At 31.0% G+C, this 25,694-nt stretch overlaps 3 protein-coding genes across 13 annotated transcripts; 2 read left to right on the forward strand and 1 right to left on the reverse strand.

Annotated features, from left to right (window-relative positions):
- The first annotated feature begins 1,586 nt into the window (after positions 1-1,586).
- Positions 1,587-5,226, forward strand: LOC124839777 (uncharacterized). Of its 8 annotated transcripts, none has more exons than XM_047315694.2 (3): positions 1,587-1,746; positions 2,397-2,495; positions 3,374-5,226. In XM_047315694.2, exon 3 carries the CDS (start codon positions 3,409-3,411, stop codon positions 5,086-5,088), a length of 1,680 nt encoding a protein of 559 aa, XP_047171650.2. In that variant the 5' UTR covers positions 1,587-1,746; positions 2,397-2,495; positions 3,374-3,408; the 3' UTR covers positions 5,089-5,226. The 8 variants fall into 8 exon arrangements, with proteins under 8 accessions (XP_047171650.2, XP_087970227.1, XP_087970226.1 ...); XM_088114100.1 differs by lacking the exon at positions 1,587-1,746 and adding an exon at positions 1,891-1,933; XM_088114101.1 differs by lacking the exon at positions 2,397-2,495 and having other exon boundaries at positions 1,589-1,746.
- Positions 5,227-11,152: 5,926 nt separating this feature from the next.
- LOC124839775 (peroxisomal membrane protein 11C-like) lies at positions 11,153-16,270 on the forward strand. Its single transcript, XM_047315691.2, has 8 exons — positions 11,153-11,310; positions 14,047-14,253; positions 14,639-14,713; positions 14,894-14,968; positions 15,074-15,154; positions 15,252-15,326; positions 15,436-15,609; positions 15,924-16,270. Exons 2-8 carry the CDS (start codon positions 14,062-14,064, stop codon positions 15,957-15,959), a joined length of 708 nt encoding a protein of 235 aa, XP_047171647.1. The 5' UTR covers positions 11,153-11,310; positions 14,047-14,061; the 3' UTR covers positions 15,960-16,270.
- Positions 16,271-17,461: 1,191 nt separating this feature from the next.
- On the reverse strand, positions 17,462-21,788 carry LOC124839778 (F-box protein At4g00755). Of its 4 annotated transcripts, XR_007028959.2 has the most exons (7): positions 21,633-21,788; positions 20,895-21,092; positions 20,339-20,758; positions 20,113-20,252; positions 18,122-18,240; positions 17,662-17,960; positions 17,462-17,537 (listed from the first exon to the last, which is right to left on the reverse strand). XR_007028959.2 is itself a non-coding variant. In XM_047315700.2 (6 exons), the coding sequence occupies exons 2-6, from the start codon at positions 21,019-21,021 to the stop codon at positions 17,726-17,728; spliced, it is 1,041 nt and encodes a 346-aa protein (XP_047171656.1). In that variant the 5' UTR covers positions 21,022-21,092; positions 21,633-21,788; the 3' UTR covers positions 17,462-17,725. The 4 variants fall into 4 exon arrangements, 3 of the variants coding, with proteins under 3 accessions (XP_047171656.1, XP_047171658.1, XP_087970476.1); XM_047315700.2 differs by having other exon boundaries at positions 17,462-17,960; XM_047315702.2 differs by having other exon boundaries at positions 17,462-17,960; positions 20,895-21,079; positions 21,633-21,782.
- Positions 21,789-25,694: the final 3,906 nt, after the last annotated feature.

The raw sequence follows: 25,694 nt of genomic DNA on the forward strand, positions 1-25,694 counted from the left end.
TATTTTACATAAATATCTTAAGAAATGAGGAAAATTTGGTTTTCTTCACTATACTGTTATTAAACCCAAGGACCCCTAAAATAGTTAATTTAGAATACAAAAGGTTTAGTTTAATAAAATTATTAATAATTTCAAGCAGTAAAATAATTCACAATCACTAAGAAAATATTTTTTATAATTTTAAAACAAAATTAGTTAATACCTGTACCTGTATCATTTAATATATTTCTGTTTCATGTCTATAAGTTTTTAAAAGGAGAATAACCCAAATAACATCTATAAAATTATGCATAAAATTTATTTTCTAGATAAATTCTTAAAATTTAATTTAAAATTATATTCGTAATCATAATCACTTTTTTTTTCGTTCCTCTAAATAATAGATTTCACGCACCGACATCTAGCACGTACATTTCAACAGTTTGTGCACTTCACACGTGTGTATTGCCAGCTGTACGCAGCCTTTGAAAAGCAAGGACCACTTTACACGTGGCGGTTTTATCCAAGTCATCATCTTTTAAAAGTAAGGATCAGTTTGGTTTACCTTGGATATAAAAATACCCGTTTCATATACATTTTAAGAAAGTTTAAAATTTACTTTATTTGAAGATAAAAAAATATTATATTTAAAATATAAATGAATATATTCTTAAAACTTTCAAATATAACAGTCAAAATTAATTTTAATCATACACAATTACAATTATTTACTAACCGTTAAAACTAGTCATAAGAGCTTTAAAAAAATAATAAATACACTCAAATTAATTGGTTGTGTAATTCTGTTTTATGAATGTAATTTAACTGCAAAGTATATAGGATTGAAATAAACAAACAAATATAAATATATATATATATATATATATATATATATATATATATATATATATATATATATATATATATATATATATATATATAGTATAAAATAATGTACACATATTTTAATAACATAAATATTTTATTTTAAAAAATTGTGAGTATTGATTATATTACCATTTATATAATATTTTTTAAGTTTTCTTTAAATATAGTTATTTCTTTTATATAATATATATATATATATATATATATATATATATATATATATATATATATAATATACATTTACGTTACTTTTTTTTAACCATTTTATTTAACTTTTATCATGCATAATATCTCATACATCATAATTTTCCTCCCGATTACTGTATTAATATTTAATAATGACTCCGATTATTTTGAATTTTTTTAGAAATAAAACATAAACACCTATATTTTCCCTAATATAAAGTAAACACGTTATGGTAGTATGTTTAGTTTAAAATTATTTTTAAAATGATAAATATAACGTTGTATTATTCTTTATTATTTTTAAAACAGGATAGTATTTAAAAAAACAAACAAACAAGACTTTGTATATTAAAAATTATAGTACAGTAATAGATTTTTAGAATTTCGTACATATTCAAAATTTACCCAATCACAACGGTTGCAATATCTGTCCGAAAACCAATCCTGACCGTTGGATGGAAAAACATGTTCGAGCTTTAAGTCCCCTTTCTCCGTTGACAGTGTAAAATAATGCCTTTTACAGAGAGAATCTTCATCTTCGAGACAGCGAGACTGACACACTATCTTCCATTTGTAGAGAGAGAACAGTTGAAAGAATTTGATTTTTGAATAGTGGGTGTGAACATTGAAGTGAAGTGAATACTTCTATACTGCACTTGGTAGTTAACTTGATTATTTTCTCAGTCTTAGCTGGTAATTTTTTTTCTCTTAATTTTTATTTGAAATTTCCAGACTTTATCGTAACCTTTGACTCTGGGGGGGAAGATTCTTCTGATTTCTTCACTTATTTTTACAGTATTATTAAATGAGATTTTGAGTGTTTTGTGTCCGTTTCTCAATTATGAAGCAGAAACCGTTTCTGTATGTTTCTGAGTCTGAGGTAACTGCTTCTGGTTTCTAGTGTTTTGTGATTTGAGCATGAATACGCGTTTTTGCTCTAAGAATATGAACGTTGTCGAGAGTTGTCAAAGCAAAGGGTTGAGTTTGGTTTGTGATCTTTTCTGTCATTTCTGTGTCACTACTTTAGTGTGTGTCTTTGTCAGAGATATACAGTGTGTGGTTGCTTTGTGAAGTTTGAATATCAAGTCACTGCAATTTTCTTTCTGAGTTATCCATTCTTAAAAGATCGGTGGTTGGTTCTACAATTTTTCGTGATATTTTTTATTTTTGGTTTTGGATTGTTGCTTTGATTTGATCTTCTACTTCCGGAAAGAAAAGTAGTGTTCTTTTACTATTTTTTATGTTTTTGTTTTTGTAAAATCAGATTTTGTCTTTCTAGATGTCGGTAGATATCACCGATCATATCATGGAACATGGGACTCTAATTGTTTTGGGTTTTACAGAAACATTGAGGATTGGAGAACAAGGATGTTTTCTGCATCATCCAATGTCTGTCAAGAGGATAAACTCTTGGAATATTAAGGAAATCATCTTAATTTGAGGTATATTTCATATATTATTTATAAATATTTTTTCTGGTGATGGTTCATTGTACGAACTAGCGTGTATACAACTGTAGACAGGGACCTGTGTCTTCCCTTCAAAGGAAAGCCTCTCCCTTTCTCATACCAGTAGTCTCATTTATGAGGAGAAAGAAGGGAAAACACACAGCTAAGAAAGACTTCTACTTTTCTCAAACCATCGATAAGGGTCAGAATCTAGCTAGATTCATCTTTGACACTCTCCCTAACACAAATATTTCTATCATGGTTCAAAAGTAAAGTTGGGGTTTTGTTTCTTATTGACCAATATACCCCTAGAAAGGATATCGTATTTCATCTGTGCCATGTGTTAGGTGTGCCTTTTGGAAGGGCACTCTTGGATTTATGTCTGAAATATCTGCCGACGGCTTTTTTATTGTTTGCTGTTAAAAGTGGTATCCTTCGCTTTCAGCAGCCATTCTACTTCATCTACCATGGTTTAGTTGCAATGATAATAATAATGCTTAATTTACAACAAATTTAATAGGTGCTTATGATTTTTCAAGGGCATTGAATTGGCAAAGTGAGAGAAAAAGAAAGGACTGGTGGGGCATGTTTTGGTACTTCAGTTTTGTTGGTCGAGTCATGCTTTCAGTAAACAAGCTTTGTGTGATCATAGGAGATTCTCGAAGTTGTTGGGGGTATTGGGGTGGTTGTTTTTTTCTGCCTCAGAGTTTTCTATGGGAGTCTTAGTTTATAATTTACGGATTATATGATTGCAACTGCTCCACCACAGCCTTATAACTATTCTCTGTGCTGATATCGTTTTTCTATTTTACCAATTTGCATCTGGGGCATTTCTTTGAAGGCTTGATTTTCTTGTGTTCCGTTTGTGGCAGCTAATCATCGGTTCTGCGCGTACCAAACCGAAATCATGGTGGAAGATGGTGATGAGGTTGCAGTTGATGCACGTTCCACAGAAGACTGGTTGTTGCATGCACAGGAACTTGTTCCCGTTGTTCTTGATAAGGCAAGAGAGGCTAAGGGATTTGCCGGTAGATGGAAGATGATCATTGCAAAATTGGAACAGATCCCGTCACGATTATCAGATTTGTCAAGCCATCCGTGCTTCTCAAAAAATGCTTTATGCAAGGAGCAGTTGCAGGCTGTGTCAAAGACGCTTGGGGAAGCGATTGAATTAGCCGAGTTGTGTATGAAGCAAAAGTATGAGGGTAAGCTTCGGATGCAGAGTGATCTAGACGCATTGACTGGGAAGCTTGATTTGAATTTGAGGGATTGTGGGCTTTTGATCAAAACTGGTGTGCTGGGTGAGGCTACTTTACCATTGGCCGTGTCAAGTTCTGTGGCAGAATCAGATGTTGCAATACACAACAACATAAGGGAATTGCTGGCGCGTCTTCAGATCGGGCACTTGGAAGCAAAGCACCAAGCTCTAGACAGCGTTGTTGAGGCCATGAAGGAAGATGAGAAGAACGTTTTAGCGGCTCTTGGTCGGAGCAACATTGCTGCTTTGGTTCAATTGCTTACAGCTACCTCTCCTAGAATAAGAGAGAAAACAGTTACTGTTATATGCTCGCTTGCAGAATCTGGTAGTTGCGAGAATTGGCTAGTTTCTGAGGGAGTTCTGCCACCTCTTATAAGGCTTGTAGAATCTGGCAGTGCAGTGGGGAAGGAGAAGGCCACGATATCCCTTCAGAGGTTGTCTATGTCAGCCGAAACAGCTCGCGCAATCGTGGGACATGGTGGGGTCCCTCCATTGGTTGAACTTTGTCAAATTGGTGACTCTGTGTCACAGGCTTCGGCTGCTTGTACTCTGAAGAACATATCAGCTGTGCCTGAGGTGAGACAAACTTTGTCCGAAGAAGGGATTGTGAGGACCATGATCAATCTTCTTAACTGTGGTATTCTGTTAGGTTCAAAAGAGCATGCTGCAGAATGTTTGCAGAATCTCACTGCAAGCAACGAGAATCTAAGGAGGAGTGTCATATCAGAAGGTGGTGTTAGGAGTCTTCTGGCTTATCTTGATGGTCCACTTCCTCAAGAATCCGCTGTTGGAGCATTGAGGAATTTGGTCGGATCGGTCCCTGAGACATCCTTGGTCTCTCTCGGTTTGGTCCCCCGATTGGTTCACGTGTTAAAGTCGGGATCTTTAGGTGCTCAGCAAGCCGCCGTAGCTGCCATATGCAGAGTTTGCAGCTCGACAGACATGAAGAAAATGGTTGGTGAAGCTGGATGCATCCCTCTCATTGTGAAAATGCTTGAGGCTAAGTCAAACAGTGCTAGAGAGGTTGCTGCCCAAGCAATTGCAAGCCTGATGGTTGTGTCTCAGAACAGGAGAGAAGTCAAGAAGGATGATAAAAGTGTGCCAAATTTGGTTCAGTTGCTCGATCCAAGTCCTCAGAACACTGCAAAAAAATATGCAGTCACATGCCTCGGATCACTTTCTTCAAGTAAGAAATGTAAGAAGCTAATGATCTCGTATGGGGCTATTGGGTATCTCAAGAAACTTACTGAGATGGACATTCCAGGAGCTAAAAAGCTGCATGAACGGTTGGAAAGAGGGAAATTGAAAAGTTTTTTTAGCAAGAAATAGAGAAAAAAATATTTGTTAATTTCCTTTTTGTACCAAGAAGCAAAATGCCAAGTTGCAAACTTGAATGAAACAAGTTTGTTAATCTATGATGTATTATAATCAGTGTTAGTTTATATTATAAATATTTAAATTTCTGTACACTCGTTTTTTCTGAAATTCTTATAGGAACTCGAATAAGTTAAATCTACTAATTTTTCTGCAGTTTATACTATTTAATCAGTGGGGAATTTTCAAACTCAAGATGATTCTGTTTTGTCTTCATGCAGTGTTTTTTTAAATATTTTTGTTATGTGAATCTATATGATGATTGTAATCAATGTTGGATTATATGATAAATCATGAAACAGTTTGTCTCCTCTGCTGCGTGGATGTATTTTGTTCTAAATGTAGGTACCCGAACACTGTCTGATGATTCCCTATCGATGCTAACATGTGAGAAAGTTAAAACTTCTGATGTAGTGATTCTTTAACCATGCAGTGGGTTTTCTTTTTCATTGAGCATTTTCTCAATGGGAAGTAAGGGTTCTACAAAGAAACTTAAAAAGTACAAAATGCATGACAGCAATTGATTATGGGATCTGAATAAGCATGGAATATAAAAAGGAAAGAAAACGTAAGTGGCGATGATGAGATAATGTATGTAATATTTGTAATCGTTTTTCTTTTTCCTTTCCCATTTTGGATTATGGTGCATCTAGTTCTTGAAAAAGTTTTGAATTTGATTGTAGTTTCTGGCATTTTAAAACTTTTGTTTTAAGGATACAGGTTATTTTACACCTCTTATTACTTTTATAGAATAAAATTATCCTAACAAAAATGATATTTTTTTTGTAATTTTAAAGAAAAAGAAAAAAATTAAAGGATGAGTTTTTATGTCAAACTACCATTGTCTTGGTTTTAATTATGTATTTTGAATAAACATGTAAATTTGTTATCTTTGTATGAAAGGAAAATTAAAAAAAAAAAGAGTACAGAATAAAAAGATATTGATTTCAATGGTTAAAAGTTAAAATAAAAATATAAAAATATATACAACATTCCTTTACTCTTACCTTCTTTTTATATTATTTTAAGTAATCACCTTCCAGCACTACAATTATTTTATAATTTTGACCTGTTGTTGAGTTTGGATTCCTTCGCATGAAAGAAAAAAATTATCTTGGTTCTTCTTTAAAAAATGTTATTTTATTAATAAAAATAAATATGTTATTTTATTAATAAAAATAAAAGCTTAAACGAGTGAGAATAGGAAGATGAGTATGTGCTGCAAGTAGCACTTGGAACTCAAAGGGTGATGGTCTGAGTTCTTTACAAGTTGAAAAATAATCTATTATCTATTTATCTATATATGATACAAAAATTTCTTAGTAAAAAAAATTATAATATTTTTACTGAAATAAAATATTACAATTTTTATAAAAATAAAGAATATTTCTTAAAAAATATAACATGAATCGAAATCTATAATACCTATATTTTGAGTTCAACTGTCCTCTTTGCATTTTTATATCTTGAAAATGTTCTATCTTTTTCTTTATTGTCAATATAAAAAAATATCTTTCATTATGTATATACAACTAAATAATTGTTCATTCATTTATCTTTGAAACGATAGAGTGTATTCTACATTTTCATATGCTGAGAAACATTTTTTAATATTTTTAATTGTTGTAGTTGTCATAAGTAAAATCAAAACTACCTCTAATTATGCAACATACTTTTTTGTTTTCACTTATACTTAACAACTTCGTCTAACTTAAATTTTTTTTATCTCTTATAAAAGTTTCAAGTTGATTTTCAAGTCGCATAATAGAAGAAAATTTAAAAATTTTATCCATTCTTTCTAGCACACTTCAAAAAGCAACAATTAGAGTTGACTAGTTGACTAAGATAAGTTAGACATCAAATCAAATAATACACACACAAAAAATAACTTTACATAATTATAGAACTAAAACCCCTGGACATCAAAGAAAATATATAAAATTCTTGTAATAATCAACCCCATGAAACTTATGGAAGAATAAAACAATTACAAGTATTATACATTTAGAAATGGTAAAAAGCGTAAAACACTATTTTAAAATAAAATAATTAACAAATCGAATTAATTGGGAACAACCATTAGTGTTTTGGGTACAATGTTTAAACTTAAGTGAAATGTAATTACGAGTACATATTTCCTTAGCAAAACATATTTTTGCACTCTCTTTCTCTCTCTTCTTCGTTTTGTTAATGTAATTCTCAATGAAAAAGGAAGAGATGTACATCATTCTTCCTAAAAACAAAATAAAATGTGATATTCAAGTTTAACCTTTTCTCCATAAAAGTAATTGGAGTCCAAAAAGGTTTTGAGTCATATTCACCTGGTTAAACATGTTCTTGAATTTGCCTTGTGGGGGGCAAGTAAAGGATGGACAAAGTACCAAATTGATGCAATTTTCTTTTTCAAAATTACTAAAATGGACAGTGTTTAAAAAATTACAAAAAAAAAGTATGTTGTACTAACTTGATATAATGTCATTGTGAAAAGGTTATGTTAAGATAGATATAACTTTAGTAGTGTAAAGTATCTTTAAGTTGAAGTCATGTGAAGGTAACACAATTTTAATTTAGTTTTGGTAAAAATCATATTAGGGGTTGATACGAATTTAAAATATTTTGAAAGTCATGTTACTTTAATACAATTTCAACTTTTCTTACACTAAAATCATACTATCGTAGCGCAACTTTTTCATATAGAAAACTTACCACATTCACACAACTTGTTTATTTTTGTAATTTTTTTTAAATTGTCCATTTCAATAATTTTTGAAAAAAATTACACTAGAATTATGCTTTTTGCCAGTGAAGGATTGACAAATAGTTATGTTATTAAAAAATACTAAGAATGTATTACTAACATTTTATTTTATAATTTTAACTATTTATTATATATGAAATATATTTTATATATTTTTTTTAAGGATCTATAAGTTAGTTAAAAAGAAGTAATTTTATAAATGAGACTCTTATTTTATTATTAAAAGATTAAACTATAAACAAAAAAAATAGTTAATCAAGTTTCATTTTATAGAAACTACATTCTCTCTCAAACTATAGTAACTTATAGCATAACAAATTTACTCGATCAAATTTGTGTTCCCCATAAGTTTATCTTTTGTTCTTTTATCAAGTAAATTTTGAATTTCTACTTTACATCTTATATCTGTGTGGCTACATGTAATTCAAAAGAGTTCAAGATAACTTTTGTCTATTTGTGGTCATGAGAGTATGTTCATATTATTGATATGAGTTTTCTTTGAATAGATAGTGTCATGTGAGAGTTAGAGTCTTTGGAGAAAAAGTTGAGTTAAGATTTTCATCCAAGTAAGAGAAGTTAGTATGCTTATATATTACTAGTATTGTTTAAATGAATTGATCTTGAGAGGATTGTGATTTGTTATTGTGCTTAGTAGTAAATGTGATTGTATATAAGTAAGTGAAGTTTTGAATGTTGGATATCTAAAAATTGAACCAAAATTTGAGATGATTATTCTATTTATTTGGTTTTGTTTTATCATTTTGGTTAATTTGTTCTATCTCAAGACATTTTTGAAATAAATGGTAGTATTTTATATCCTAAAAAGGAAATAGATTGGTCCAAATAAACGATTAAGAAATTTGATATATTTGTTCAACTTTTGAAAGTTATGTAGACTCGTTGTGAAATTAATCTATCGTTGAGCGAAAATGTGATTTTGAGATTCTATAGAGTTTGAGTAATCTTACCCGTTGGACGAGCTGTAAAAATAGAGTCGTATTATATTTATTTCAGGCAGATTTTAGCTTATTTTATAGCATTCCTTTAGGACACTTTTCTTGTAATTATCAAACACCTTTATAAGAGACATGAATGAGGAACAACAACTCTTAGTTCTTGTTATTATGGTTTTAAACGTTGTCAACAAAAAGGATCAAATTGAACTATTTTAAAAAAATAGATTATTTTAAACAACTAAAAAATAAGAGAAAGAACAAAACTAACAAATAAGAAAACCAAAATAGGTATTAAACCTATATTTATTTTAGATCTAATTTTCTTGATAATTGATTTTGAAAATTTTACTTTATTTAAGAGAACGATAATATACTTTATATATATATATATATATATATATATATATATTTATTGTTTGTCTTTATATATAAATATTTTATTCGAATGTTTAATTATTTCAAAATAGACATTTATCCTTTATACTACTTATAACATCTTTTATATATGGTTTAATCCTTTTGAACATCCCTATTTCTGTAGGATCGTCTCAAGTAGGTCATCGTATTGTAAATGTTCTCGATTAGGTTCCTTATTATGAAAAATTGAATCAATTTAAGCCTTACCGTTAGTTCCATACTAACACCGTTAAAGTGGGTGACACGTGTCAGTTCGTGATTCTTTTGAATTTTTTAATTATATTTTTATTATTTTTATTTTTATTTTTTATTTTTTTAAAAGTAAAATTTAAAAATGCCACGTGTCAAACTGATAGTGTGCCACGTGGCAATGGCAGTGTGACATGGCACTGACAGTGCCACATGTCATTGTCAGGTCATGTGTCATTGCATTAGTCTCAATTTGGTCCCTATATTTTTATTATGTTGCAATTTGATCCCTGTATTTTTATTTTGTCTCAATTTAGTCTTAATTTTAAAAATTAAACAATTTTTCCCTCCTCAAATTCAAACAAAGTTTAAATTGTATATATTTAAATAACATAACATAACACCAGCATGTTATGTCACTCTTTTTTTTTAAACCCTTATAGATATATTTAAATAACATAATTAATATTTCTATGATTAAGTAAATATAAATATAATTAAACTTAATCTTGTTAAAAATATTTATTAAAAATATTAATTTTAATAAAAATATTTGTTAATATTTATATACAATTTAAATTTTGTTTGAATTTGAGGTGGGAAAAAATTGTTTAATTTTTAAAATTAAGACTAAATTGAGACAAAATAAAAATACAGGGATCAAATTGCAAAATAATAAAAATATAGGGACCAAATTGAGACTAATGCAATGACACGTGGCCTGACAATGACATCAGTGTCATGTCACACTGCCATTGCCACGTGGCACACTATCAGTTTGACACGTGGCATTTTTAAATTTTACTTTTAAAAAAATAAAAAAATAAAATAAAAAATAAAAATAATAAAAATATAATTAAAAATTCAAAAAGACCACGAACTGACACGTGTCACCCCCTTTAACGGTGTTAGTATGTAACTAACGGTAAGACCTAAATTGATTCAATTTTTCATAATAAGGGACCTAATCGAGAATATTTACAATACGAGGACCTACTTGAGACTATCCTACAGAAATAAGGATGTTCGAAAGGATTAAACCTTTATATATCAATTAAAAGTAGTAGTTAGCATAGATTTTTAGTAATTACAGTATGGACGCAAAATATTAATTATATTTCTTTTTTCACTTCTAATACTCAAACAAGAAGATTTGTATAAACACTTTTAAAGAAAAAAAGAAAAAAAAGTTTACCAACAAGATAAATGTTAATTTAAAAGCTTTTTAAAAAGTATTTGCTAATTTTAATTTGTGAGAGAATTAATTGTTTTAAGTAAATTATACGTTTCCAAACATGACCCGAGACCTATTTGACTATGAGTTGTATGAATTTTAGATAACTTCTTATGGTAGGAATGTAAAAGTTTACATTTATAAGTGATTAATTATCAAGATTCTTCTTGGTTTATTTGCAATCCATGGTGAAACACTGATGCTCCGAAAAATAAAATATTAATGCCATTATCATCACCTTTAAAACAAATCTATTTATTTATTCTGTAAAGATAAGCTTTTACGTCACGACATTGTGGAGGCTGTTGGGGTGCGTGTGGGAAAAACCAAAGCAACGCAATTGAGTTGAATCTCTTCACGATACTGATCCAATCCAAGCCCAATCAAACGGATTTAAGCACTTTCTGCCACGTGGCACGTTGACATCGGAATCATCGAACGGTGCAAGATTGTTCCTAGCAATAAAGCACAACATTTCCATTTGTTTGGTTGCTCCGAAAAGAGAGGACCAAACAAGCCCTTATCACAACTCTATCTAACATAGTACAGGCCCAAACCAAAAAGCTTCGTCTCTCAATTCGGATTCTCCAGCACAATTCCCTTCCCCAAACAACCTTGGTTTGGTATTCTCTCTCTCACACACTTTTGTTTTTCTTTTATTCGTTTAATTAGTGTTGGGAATTCACGTGCCCCGGTTGTTTGATCCTTTGACCTTGTAGCTTGAGATACTAAAGTTGCAATCTTTAAAGGTGGGGGCTTGCGAGTTTTGATTTTGGGTCAACTTAAAGGGGTGTTGATTTGATGGGGTCGTATGATTTGACTTTGATGGGTTGGCTATTATTGTTGTTCAGTTGTTTGTAGTGTGCTTGGTTGCTTTGGAAATGATAGAAACGATGAGGGAAATCGAAGATTTGATGATGTGGTTGTTGTTACAAAATAGAAATAGGATTGATGTAACTGGACTTCGGGGTAGTTTAGATGGATTGATTCTCTTTCTCCCTTTATACTATATAATGTGCCAGTCATGGCGTAATTGAGTTAAACCTTTTGTTTTAACAATATGAATCTTAATGCTGATTAATGGATTAAATGTGATTTTTTTGTAGTCTGATGTTATTGGAGAAACTTGGATGTTGATGCTTTCAATATTTTGACCTAGATAAACCTGATGGTTGTTCTTTTGGGTGAATTCTAACTACTAAGTACCCTGGAGACCTGGTCAATATGCGGAAGTTTGTCTTGGTTTTTGTTTATTCTCGCAAATAAAACCTCTCTTCTTTGGAACTTGAAAATAGATTCTTTTAAACTCCTATTCTATTGAAGCTAGCTAGAGTTGGAGGTAGAGTATTCATGCAGTTCTTCTAATTTATTCGTCATATTTGTTGGTATGGTGAAGAACACCAGATTCATTGGAAATAGTGGTTTAGTGATTTTATATAACAAAATGTGTAAATTTAACTACCATGGAGTTTCAAGAATACCTCTTAAACCTTGCAAGATATGATCTAAAGTACTCACATTTGGAAGCACTAATAGTATGGAATTTTATTCTTTTCTGCTGAGCCACCCTCACCAAATATCTTCTTGTTGTCACTTACTATATCTATTTCCTAGGGTGACCGTTTAGGAGTTGTCTTCTTGTTTATGAAAGAACACAATTATATTATTTGATCCATGTAACTGACGCCTGGGAAAAAAAAACTTTTGTTGTTTAGGAGGGTTAGATAGTCAATTAGTAGCTGATTGAGTGCTTTGAAAAGGTTATTGAAATGAGATTGTCGTGAATTGCCAACTATTTTTTGTGTCATTAAATTCAGGTACAACGAAAAATTACAAATATATATAGATGATATACAATATTCAATGCAAATAATTTAAACTAGAAATAGATATAACAACTTAAGCAGAAATCGTACAAAACAAAACTATTAGTTATATCTAAGCTTGAGTAGTTTTTATTTTAGAAGAATGGCTAGAAAACAACTAAAAAGTTAAATGGACTACATACATTGAATGATTGAGTGAGAAAGAAGGGTGAACTAATCAAATAGGATATGTTCACAAGCGTTCTTTCAAATTCCTTTTCATTTACACATTTGAGCTCATTTCTTTTCAGGATAATTGGCAAAAATGTGAAAACAAATAAATCATTGAATCGAGTGTTGATACGAATTACATAGGTTCATTATGTATCATGAGATACAAAGTCAGTTAAGATTCTTCTTGTGGTACGAATAGGTAGACAACCAAAATGTATCAAATCATAAGACTTAAATAGTGAATTGTAAGATTCTGATAACTATGCTCTAAACAGTACTTGTGAGAATGGGATTTGCGGTTTGAAGAAATTGAGGAGAATTTGGTAGGATGGTGATTAACAGATTTGTGTTTTAGTATTCTTTATGAAAACTATAAAGTTTAGCTACTTTGGTTTCAGAATGTGTATATATAAATTTTCATTCTCAATTTAGATTTTTGTCATGATGATTTTATATAAATGAATATTTTCTAGCTTCCCTACTGAATTAACAGATCCCGATTTGATCTGATAGAGTAAATTTTTACAGAATTGAGGGATGTTACTTGGTGTTGGTGAGTTGGATAATAAAAATGTGGAACCTACTACATGATTTTGGCACCCATATTTTACGTACCACTTGAGCTTTGAAGCTATTGTAGTTGAAGATTTTATGCCCCAATAAGTTAGAATTGGAACTTTATAGGTTATACACATAATAGTAACATTCTCAGGATACTATTGTTTAGTTCCTTGCATGAAGGTTGAGAGTATAAATGAAAATGAGAAGAAAAATGATCTTAGTAGTAAATTGAAATTTGATGAGATTGTGTTTGCCTTGTGTTCTTTAATTTTTACATAAAAATGGTGTTAATGTTGGATTTCATGTTTGCGAGAAGTATGAGTTTTCAAATGTTCATGCATTATAGAAACTCAAACTAGACATTATCTCATGAATGATGTCATTTAGATATTGGAAGGTCTACCAAGTATTCCTGCTAATTGATTATCGTGCTTTTGTGATCTTGATGAAGTATTGGTGGAGGTGCTAAATTGTAATTCTCAGAATGATTTTCATCATTTCTAAAATTTTGTTAACTAGGTTCTTACTGTTTTAATAGTAGTACCGTTTAGTTTATGAACTGGCATGTTTAACAACTTAATCTGACACCTTTTTTTTTTTTAAAAAAAAAAAACTGTACGCAAAAAATTGCTACATCAAGTGAAAGCTCTAAACGTCATCACCCTCCCTATTTAATATGAGAATATCACTCTTTACCATTACCTACTCCTGTTTCTAATTTAGTTGACATGAACCGTGCTGTCATTTGTTATATAACAGCAATTAGTGTAGAAGATGAGTACGTTGGATGCAACAAGGGCTGAACTTGGTCTTCTTGTTTTATATTTGAGCAAGGCTGAAACAAGGGACAAGATATGCAGGGCAATTCAGTATGGTTCCAAATTTGTGAGTAACGGGGAACCTGGTACTGCTCAGAATGTAGACAAATCAACCAGTTTGGCACGAAAGGTCTTCCGGCTTTTCAAGGTTAGGTTTTTCTGAGTTTTGAAACCTTCTTTTTCATCTGTTCGTAACTTCAATATAGGAAGTTACTTCATATTTTCTTTCTGTCACTTAGGGAGTTTCTGTTTATAATAATGTTTCTTTCTTTGTATCATTTTCCTTTGATTGGTTTGCTCAGAAAAGACTAGAAATCTATAGTATGCATAATTTTCTCTTTTTGTTTTTTGGGTTCCAAGGCCATAATAGTAGGAAAAAAGGATAAATCAAAGATAGTCAAATACTGTTAATTTTTTAAAGTATTAGCCAGTTATAAAATTCAAGCAGTCATTTTGGCAAAAAAATTAGGTGTTACAAACTATTTAGTTCATGCAATGACCATCACTCTTATACTTCACTCTTTAATTTGCAGTTTGTCAATGACCTACATGGTTTGATAAGTCCAACACCACAGGGCACTCCCTTGCCCCTAATTCTGTTGGGAAAGGTATGGGCACTGCAAGAACATTTAACCTTTTCTCATCCTTTTTGGGTTTATATATATTTTAAGTGTAATGCTTCCACTGATTTTGCTGATGACTAATCTCCATCAGGAAACTTAGTTGACTACCTATAATGAGGTTTCTCTCCCCAACCATTTTCTTTCATCTTTGTTTTTATATTTCAGTCCAAGAATGCACTTCTCTCCACTTTCTTGTTTCTTGATCAAATTGTGTGGCTTGGCAGAACAGGAATCTACCAGGTAGGAAATGATAAACTATATGTTTTGTTTAGCATCGTGTTTGTTTCTAAATTATTATATAGAAATCATCTAGCAGTGTGTTGAGAGTATTGTGTCTAACTACAGAATAAAGAACGCACCGAATTAATTGGCCGGATATCTCTTTTCTGTTGGCTGGGTTCCTCGGTGTGCACCACCTTGGTTGAGGTTTGTGGCTTACCTACCTTCATTGATTCCAACATGTGTGCATTTATGCCCTCAAGTTCCTTCACTGTTTACCCTTGCAATATTTTACTTTGATCAGCTCGGGGAGCTTGGAAGACTCTCTGCATCAATGAAGAAGTTAGAGAAAGACCTCAAGAACAAGAATAAATTTGATGTATGTTGTCCATGCACGTGTCCAAATTCTTCAAACTTTCTGTTTTTTGTTTTACTTTTGGACTGTGATTGCATTACTTTTCTGTTTATTTCATTACTTATGTCTGCAGGATGAGAAATACCGTGGCAAACAAAACCAGTCAAATGAGAGGACTCTATCACTCATCAAAGCAGGAATTGATATAGTGGTAGCAGTTGGACTGCTTCAACTGGCACCTAAGACAGTTAATCCACGTGTGACTGGTGCATTCGGATTTGTATCATCTCTAATATCTTGCTATCAGGTACATGCTAGTATAATTGTAGTATGCTTCCTTTTTGCATATATTTTCCATCCCTAAAACTTTGTATCCATGACCTATCTGTGTGCACAAACATACATACCTTTTTGCAACTATTGACATAGAGAGACAGAAAAATGGAGACAAAATGAGCTCTTGACAATATTTTCTCAAGAAAAATAGCAACCACATTAGCAGTGTTTCAAATAAAGTTTTGTAAATATTTGTGTCTCTCTTGATCGTTTAAGGTTATGGTTTCTTAACATTCTTAGGAGTGCCGATTTCGCTAACAAGAATTTCTGGTTTGTGCAATGCAGCTGCTTCCTGCTCCGCCCAAATCCAAAACCTCATGAAGTGTGGAAGAATAGAATGGTTCTCATGAGATCTCACTGGTGTCAAATAATTATATGAATTGGTCAGAAAATGTTGGTTGGTGTGAGCATTGACCAATATTCATCATAGTCACAGTTGCTCCCAAAAACTGCTTTGTAGGGTATCTATGCAACAATATTCATAATTTACATACATAAATTTAAGACATCCAACATCAAATTAGTTCACCCCTTCCTCTCAATGCTTTATTGTGTTATCAAAATGGTTCAAATTAGTCTTTGAGGGACAAAATGAATGCGATGATTTTCTCTATAAACAACTTATTTGTGTATTTAACACGAGTGAATAGTCTGTTCCACTATGAAATGGGGTTGAGTGAAGACAGTTTTGAATTGGATTAAGATCGATAGGGTATTCCAGAAAATATGATTGAAACGAACTTAAAATTTTTCAACTCTGCAAAAGAGATAGTTTTGATTAAGGTAAAGTTATTAATTTTATATGTTAAATATCTCAATTACCTTGATTAATAAGAACTTGAGGAATGTTGTCAATCATCTACCTCATTGAATGATTAGTAAGTTAACTATGATTAATTTTATACCACTTAATTTTGAATTTATGAATTCATAAATGGACGAGGACTCAATATTTTATATAAATATAATTTATTTAATGATCAAATTAGTGGATTTTATTTCATCAAAAATAAATTTCAGTGAAATATCACAACTTATAAATATTACCAAAATAATTTAGTGGGATGTTGTTTGATTTAATAACTACCAAAATTATAAGGCAAGAATAATTATTAAATTTGATTAAGATACGAAAAGCTTCAACTATACTTCGTCAATTTTGTTTAAAATTCCTTAAGGGAATATTTGTTGACAAGGAAAACAAAATAAGTTAATTACTTTCAAAAGCATTTAAAAGGTAATGCGAAAAGTTATGGAAATAAATTATAAAATTAAATATTCATTAATTATTTGTTTGAAGGTTTATTTATTTTTTAAATCCAATCATCAATTAGTTACAAAATTACTAGTCTAGGAATACACGCAGAATCTTCGTAAAATTTAGAAGAAGAAAAAACAAATATATAAATATCCCATTTCAATTCTATTGACTTAGTATATCTTAGGCATAGAATAGACCGTCTTAATTCTGCTGGGATGAAACCTCTTTATTTTTCCTTCATTCATCATATTATCATTCCGCAACACAAACTAAAATTTCTTACTCAAATTTCATCATCAATATTTGAAAATTTTCTACAGAATTCACACAATACATCTAATAAAATAAGAATTTTTAACAGACACAACTGTTCTTAATTTGTTTTGAATATATTTAATTTTCAGGTGTTCGTATAAAACAATAAAGATATACATAAGATCATTCTTGAGGTTTTATAGAACATGTTTTTCGATTAACTTATCATAATTAGTTTGTGACAAATGAAGTGGTCAGCAAGTAGCATCAAATGCTAAAACCCCATAATTGGATGTAAGTTTACGAGTTGTGAGAGAGCTCAAGTTTCAAGCATCATGTTAAACCGGCGACAAAAAAGGCGCAATATTTGTCCAACACCATATCTACAAGAGAAATAAATTCTCAGAATCAGATCAGTAGCAAAACAGAGAAAGACCAGAACTTTTTGAAGGGTAAACGCATAAAAAAGAAAACAGGAAAACTAGTTGGAATGTGATCACTCCTTGCCTGGGGAGATTATAATTTTTCCCCTTTCCTTTATTTGGGAGGAGATTATAAAAGCAAGCAAAGATCAGAGAGCATATTCTGGATCAGAATCATAAATATCATCATCATCCTGATCCCATTCCAAGACTCCTACTCCTCGTGCTTGCAATATAGTCACAAGCCGTCGGATATCTCTCACTATTTTTGGCTCCTCGGAAGCCAGCTGATCCCTCTTCAACACAAATATTCCAGAGGGCTGAAGAATTTCCACATTGAACGGTGGTGACAATGAGCCTCCCAGAACTTGAACATGGGAAACACTGCAATCACAATTTTAAAGACATTAAAACCTAGCACTGCGTAAGGCTTATTAGACATTGTTTAAGATACTGAATCTGCTCTGCCACTAATTAAGTTTCATAAAACCTCAACAACAAAACAAGTTTGACAAGTAGAGACAAAATGGAAGAACAGAACGCACCAAATGTATAACAAACCATCCATTTCTTGTCTCTGTACTCTGCCCAAAAGCTCAATCTGCAAGATCCCCCCAATACAAAGCACAGGTTCTGGAAGCTTGAACGTCTGTAGTTTGTTTTCCTGTTCACAAGGATTTTTCTCTCTAAAATTTATGTAAAGGGAAACTTCACGATGCTAATAATTTTAGTCATGCAACAACAATCTTGTTTATTCTATTTTTTAGGGAAATAGATGATCCCATTCTCCAACAACTTTTATTTTCAAATTTGTAATATTTGCATTGAATAATGCATAGACCCAGAATCAAACTCATTTTAGTGAGTCAACAATCTAATAAATAAATCAAACTTGATATAATTCATTCTCCTCATCCCATGCATAACATATTATGAACACGGACAAACACCTGAAGGGACATAGGATCTCCCCAACTAAAGTATTTCAATATAGAATTGATGTAGTTTCCCACTTTATGTCAGCCAAATATTCTTTCTTATTGCCTAAGAATGTGACTTCTGATAATTCATTACGATTTATTAAATGTGAAACTTTTTTTAGTTGGTATTTATATATATGTCATAAATTATTTAACTTCTAAGTTTAAAACATAGCCATCACCGTGCTATATGCTATCCCACTATAGCAGTTGGGGAATTGACTCCTTCATATATGTCAACATGATGGATAAATATGATTTTCAATATTATAGCTAGCACAGTGTCACTACGGAAGATAATGGCAGAATAGGGAAGTAACCATTTGAATAATAGGAGAACATCAAAGGACAGGTCATGCAGGAATTAGAATAATAGGCCCTTTCTGACACATAAGAGTCTAATGACATGAGAAGTGAAGTAACCATTAGTTAAAAGGCCCAATCAGAAGATTCCCTTACTAGCATATCGACCTCCCAATGTATGTTAAATTTGATATACTATGTTTTTAATTTGATAAAAAATAACCACCAATTTACCATCTGTTGCCAAGAGTAAGATTTAATGTACTCTTGATTGAAAATTAAAGTGGCATGCCTAATTATTTATTTACTTCAAACATTTTAGCCAACTAGAGGATATGAGAAATTTCAGGTCGGGCCATCTGATTGTTTTTCCAGCATGACATCAACCTATCAAATGATTATAAAAATTGAAAACCTTCGAAGGAGCAAATGATCCTCATACTCATATTTAAATCCAATGCGGATATGTGCCACAAGGGCATGGTTTGGTCCAATAGACCAAGGGTGATTCACGTTATTTTTAACAATACAAAGGAAACTGGGAGACAAGCAAAGTTTACTAATGGCGTGACTTCTTATTACATAATATCATATGGTAAAGAAGAGGAAGAGTTATGAAGCCTTCTGACGACGACACAAGTAACACTCTTCAACAGAACTTAAAGTGGTTTGAATTAAATGTAGATCTGCAATATGGACCTGGTTTGTCCAATAGATGTAGGATAATTCACATCATTTTTAACAGTGGAATGTAAATTAAGTAACCAAAGAAATCATTTCCTCATGCAGTGATTTCTTATTAATACATATCACGCAGAGAGTATATGTTATATAAACACAACGGAGCTTGAATAAATTTGACAATATAATTATGGCTGGTACTAAACACCTAATAAACCAGATGATGATGACATCAGACAACAAACAATAATGAAGATGGCGATTTATTCATAAAATCAGGTCTTGCTTATCCAATGCTAAAAAAGAAGCCTAAGTTGCATTATGACTTTTTTCAATATTTTGTTTAGTTCAATCAAAAGCATCACAATTATAACACTAGGGAGTTCACTGGTTATAGAAGGGGGTTATTACAATTTGGGACAAACTTCAGGTTACAAACCTGTAGAAGGGTAAGGCATCCTTTAACAGGAAAGGATCTATTTTTTCACATCAACCATTGGGCAATCAATGAAACAGATATTATTCATTGGAAAAAATAAGTTGACAAACTAGATAAGACGTAAGTTAAATACCTGAGACATTGGAAACTCCGGTGAAGTATAGGTCCACACAAACAATTCATCATCTACAGCATCTAAAGAGGCTTTAGGATGACCCATTTTAAACCGAACAGAGCTTGCTGAGTATATTGGTGACCCCAGCTGAAAGTAAGCTAGAAAAGGCATGATATTGTTAGCAAAAAGACGAAAGTTAGCATATATGGGTCAAGCCATCATCTATGAATATTTCAAAGAGCACCTTGAAAAGGCCGGATATTGATTTCTGTAATAAGACAAATTTGAGAGACCAACTCGTATGTTAACGTCTCAGGCACATTGGGATTACTTTGTCCGTTACTTGACCAGTAGGAATATCTACCACCAATGACATCTCTTGGCTCAAGTGTATGATCAATGCTCTCCTGAGGAAAGTTATCAGTGCTAGAAGCACCAATTGTCTTAGCAATGCAATTCATTGCTACAGATGACATGAGAGCTTTGCTTAAATAAGAAAAAACTCTATGTTCTCTTTGTAGCACTAGCCACTCCATAGAATTACTAGATCCAACCTCTGCATGTTCCTTTCCTCCTTGTTGATTCAGTTCAACAACAAAAGCAACTCTAGATAATTGAGGAAACATTCTCAAGCAAAGCTGCTTGCAAAGACCATTTGCAATCACTGCAAGCCAAAGTAGTGTTGATCAAATTTTAAACGTAATGTAAAATTGAAGGCAACAAGGAACTAGAACTGAATTTTCATGAAACTGAAGCACCAGTTGAGAAACAAAAGCATAATTTGAACTAGAATAACTTACCAGATTGTCTCAAAGATCGTGAGACACAGGTGACACGAACAAGATCAGCAGGATCATCCAGGCACTCGAGTATCTTAAGAGACGTATCAGAATCAAGATAGCTGATAAAATCTTCATGACATTCCATTGTGGACACGGTGATGAACAAACAAAACTACGAATCTTCTCAAGACGGATTGAATTGCCTAATAAAGTCAGCTGTAACACCAACTTTAAAGTGAAAAACAAATATACTCAAAATAAAAACTACGGTCTTGTTTTACAACCTTTCTATAGACAAATTGCTTCTTTTTCATGAATGCTTGAAACCAAATTTGAAATAAATATACCCATATCTCAAATATTCGGAAATGTCCAACCCCTTTATTTTCTCATAGCTATAGCATAACAATGGGGATACAGAACTCCTCCACTTCACAGGCTAATCAAACAATGACACAAACAGGAAATGATTGAATAGATTGCACGTGAAGGGTGAAAAACGTTACCAAACCAGCACAAAACCAAAAGATAATAAAAAAATGAAACCCGATTGAGTAATGAGCTATGAAATTCAGACCATTTGGATTAAATCTTTCGCAATCAACACAACAAGGGGGGGAAATTTCGACAATAAAATTGAATATGAAATAAAAAGAAAGGAAACAAAGAATGGAAATTTCAGAAGATACAGTGGAAATTTAGAGTAGAGGGCAAAAGGGTGGGTGTGTTGAAGGGAAATTTAAAAAAAAAAATCACCTTTGATGTGCGTAAGAAGGCACACCCGTTGCTTTAGAAGCCAAACCCTAGAAATGGATGGGCAAGAAAATTGAAGAGACAATGAGAGAAAGGTAAGTTTGATGTTGGAACCTACTGAGAGAAATGGCAAATAACCTTACCAAACACAAAGTTTCATTATTGCTCTATTGGTTTATAGAAAAAAAAAAAAAAACCGTTCAGAACTGTTTCGCTTATGTTTTGTTTTGTATATTAAAAAATAAACAAAATTCTACTACGAATATCCATTTTGGATAAAATCTGTTTTATACAATAATTACAATATAATTCTATTACTAATACAATGATTGTTTTTACTGATTTTCATATACTAATGAATATCCGTTTAATTTGTAACTGCTACAGTTAACTAAGTTTTAAACATGCATATGTGTCTTTTTTTGTAAATATACTGAAGTTAATATATAAATTCTTTTATTTTAATATCTTTTTTAATTAATTAATTTTATTTTTTATTGAGTAAAAATATTTATTTTTTTAATAACAGTTATATAATAGTTTTTAGGTTTAATATCTCTTTTGGTCCCTCGAAAGGGGGCCAATGTTCAATGTGGTCCCACCTTTTTTTAGAAGTTCAATGTAGTCCCATCTTTTGTAAAAAGTGTGCAATCAAGTCCTTTTTGGAAATGACGTTAAGTTTTTAACGGAGCAGCTGAAAGGATGGACTGAAGTTAGCTACGTGGCTTTGTGTGGGTAATACGTGGCTGTGAGTGGGTGTCAGTGCGTGTTCCATCATCTTCTGCATTTCCCGTATCCTCCACAAACCTAACCCATCTTTTCCATTTTTTTTTCAATTTCCCAAATCAGAAAAAACCTATCTCAGACTATTTGTGGCATTGCAGTGATCAAAGATGTTGGAGCATCCTCCACCTCCTTTACGTGAATTTGAAGAAAACGAATCCCCTCCCCTCGGTGGCTCCTCAAAGGAAACAGCCAAACGACACGTGGCAGGGGGAAGGGAAAAACGTTGGGACAGAAAAAAAGAGTGACGGGGATGGTGATGGGAAGAAAGGGCGTAGAATTGAGAATGGTGGTTTTGTTGTAGCTAAGAATAATTCTAATGCTAACTTGAAGAGTAGTGGTAATGGTAGTGTGAATATTGGGAAAGAGAATGAGAGTGCTAATATTGGGGCTTTTGATGTAAATAGGCTGCAAAAGCTTAAAGGAAAAGGGGACAATGGAAATGGGAACGGGAAGAAGAAAGAGGCCGTTGTTGCTGCCAAGGCTGAACCAAAAAGGTGGTTAAGAAAAACAGGGTTTGGGATGATTCCCCTTCGCAAACCAAACTGGACTTTACGGATCACCTTGATGGAGTGGGAGATGGGGATAAAAAGGTTGACTTTCTGGCTAAAGAACAAGGGAGAGTATGATGGATAAAGAAGAGGTTCTTAGCAGTGATAGCGAGGTTGAAGATGATGATGATGATACTGGGAAGGATAGCAAGCCTGAGGTTAAGAAAGATGATGATGATGATACTGGGAAGGATAGCGCTTGAGATTTCAATACACTTCCTCCACGATGATCAATCCCAAATTACCAATTTCTCTAAAACTCCTGAAACCCTAACTTCTGATTTCCTAACCTCAGTAACATTATCAAATTTACCCTCTCACAGCCACGTAGCACCCACTCACAGCCACGTATTACCCACACAAAGCCACGTAGCTAACTTCAGTCCACCCTGCTCCGTTAAAAACTTAACGCCGTTTCCAAAAAGGACTTGATTGTACACTTTTTACAAAAGATGGGACTACATTGAACTTCTAAAAAAAGGTGGGATCACATTGAACATTGGCCCCCTTTCGAGGGACCAAAAGAGGCATTAAACCTAGTTTTTAATACTACTTTTACTAAATTATATACGTATATATATACATATATATATTAATCTATTTTTCTATTTTATAATAAAATTACTCATGAGAGAATAAATAAAATAATATGATAAAAATATGAATACACGTTACCTCGAAATTTAATTACACATTATAAGTGTAATTAAAATCTATAAAGTTACAAGATACTTATTACAGTTTCTGTATGACCCAATTTAGTTTATTTAAGGTCCTTGAATAACTCTTTTCTTTTGACATTGTCTATATCTTTACTAAAATTCTTTTTTTTTTACATTTGTTTTTTTCATTTTATCCTTTCAAGTGTTTTTTTTTAATTTAACTGTTTTTCTATTTAATATTTTTTAACATTTAATATTTTTAATTTAATTTTTAAATTAAAAAAATTAAAAACATATATAAAATAATTAATACTAATTATCTATAATTAAATTGTAAAAATTATTTATATTATTTATATAATTATAATTTTATAATTTTTTATATCATAAAAAAAATGAATATAAATTCGTGTAGCATCTTGTTTTCACTAAGCCAAATTTAATTCCATAAATAATTCTTTTTTTCCAACATTATCTATATTTTAGTATTATATAAAGATGATTCATTTGTTCATATGATTTTTTCCTTCTACTCTTCAAGTGGCCGTTTTTTAAATTTATCAGACTTTCTATTCAACAGTTTTTTAAAAGTAATTATTTTTTAAAACTAAATAAATAAAAATTATGTACAAAATAAATAGATAAAAACTATATATAATTAAATTGTAAAGATTATTCATATTTATTTTTATAATTACAATTTCATTATTTTTTCTTATCATAACAAAAATAATATAAGCACACGTGTTTTCACTAATAAATATAATATATTTAAATGGACAAAACACAATGTATTTCCTATACAAGCTAGTATAGTGTAGTTTTCCAATTGCTATTTTTAGTTTTTAGTTGAATGCAAATATTCTAACTATTCGAGTTTCCACTGTTTTTAAGTTTCTGAATCTTCTTTATAAAACCCTAAAAAATTATAATAATTAAGAAAATTAATAAATAAGATTAAATTGATATTTTAACTAAATACACTAGGGTGTAGTAATTATTTAACTATAAAAATATTAAATATTGTTAGATATTAATAAATGATAATTAAAAAATTTCTAAGAAAAAAAATAGAATATATATATATATATATATATATATATATATATATATATATAATATTTTACGATTATTAGAAGAATACATCAAATCTGAGTGTATTTAGGATTTTTAAAGTAAAAGTGAAATCCATAAATATACATACTAAGTGAACATTGTACTTAGGTAATAAAAACATAACTAAGCACTATTCAGCTCAGAATTCAAAATAAATAAAAAAATTGTTTTTATAGACATATTGATGAGTTAAAAACTATCTCACATTTTGTTTAGATCTATTTTGGGATCTAATTGCTTCCAATTAAAAAAAAATAGCCAATAATATATATATATATATATATATATATATATATATATATATATATATAATATTTTATGATTATTAGAAGAATCACATCAAATATGAGAGTATGTATGATTTTTAAAGTAAAAGTGACATCCATAAATATATATACGTGAATGTTGTATTTAGGTAATCAAAACATAACTAAGTACTGTCAAGCTCAGAATTCAAAATATAAAAAAAAGATTGTTTTTATTGACATATTAAGTTAAAAACTATCTCAAGATGACATTTTACAGCATTTAGGTTTACTATGGGATCTAATAGCTTCCAATTAAAAAAAAGTAAGCAATATTTTAATGAAAGTAAATGAATTGAATATGATGAATTGAAGGTTACACAAATAAGAATAGAACATGGCATAACTATTGTTAATCATTATGACATTCAAATCAAGTTGAGAAATAAAACCTAATTGAAAAAAAAAGCAAAATTACTTTAAAACTAGACTTAATTGAATCAAGAAAAAAATAGAGAAAGTGGTAGATTTATAAAAAGATAAGTAAGAACATAAATTTGGACAAGAAACATAAATGTATAACCAAAAATTCAAAATAAACTATAATTAAAGGTTAGAAAAGATTCAATTGCAGAACTAAAATTAGTTTGATATCAAAAATTGAATTGTATTGGATTGAAGAAAACTAAAATTAGATAGATTGTATTG

This window comes from Vigna umbellata, chromosome 4 (genome assembly GCF_029865625.1).
Source record: "Vigna umbellata cultivar VRB3 chromosome 4, Vumbellata_1.0, whole genome shotgun sequence".
NCBI classification, from domain to species: Eukaryota; Viridiplantae; Streptophyta; class Magnoliopsida; order Fabales; family Fabaceae; genus Vigna; species Vigna umbellata.

What these genes read in the sequence shown, in the direction of transcription:
- LOC124839777 (XM_047315693.2), top strand. Translation starts at nt 2,637, where the DNA reads ATGAGGAGAAAGAAGGGAAAACACACAGCTAAGAAAGACTTCTACTTT. An exon ending in TTCTCAAACCATCGATAAGG is followed by an intron (nt 2,704 to 3,373) that starts GTCAGAATCTAG and finishes CGTTTGTGGCAG; the next exon opens with CTAATCATCGGTTCTGCGCG.
- LOC124839775 (XM_047315691.2), top strand. Translation starts at nt 14,062, where the DNA reads ATGAGTACGTTGGATGCAACAAGGGCTGAACTTGGTCTTCTTGTTTTA. An exon ending in AGGTCTTCCGGCTTTTCAAG is followed by an intron (nt 14,254 to 14,638) that starts GTTAGGTTTTTC and finishes TTTAATTTGCAG; the next exon opens with TTTGTCAATGACCTACATGG. An exon ending in AGAACAAGAATAAATTTGAT is followed by an intron (nt 15,327 to 15,435) that starts GTATGTTGTCCA and finishes TTATGTCTGCAG; the next exon opens with GATGAGAAATACCGTGGCAA.
- LOC124839778 (XM_047315700.2), bottom strand. Translation starts at nt 21,021, where the DNA reads ATGGAATGTCATGAAGATTTTATCAGCTATCTTGATTCTGATACGTCT. An exon ending in ACGATCTTTGAGACAATCTG is followed by an intron (nt 20,759 to 20,894) that starts GTAAGTTATTCT and finishes TTTGGCTTGCAG; the next exon opens with TGATTGCAAATGGTCTTTGC. An exon ending in GATGGTTTGTTATACATTTG is followed by an intron (nt 17,961 to 18,121) that starts GTGCGTTCTGTT and finishes TTGTGATTGCAG; the next exon opens with TGTTTCCCATGTTCAAGTTC.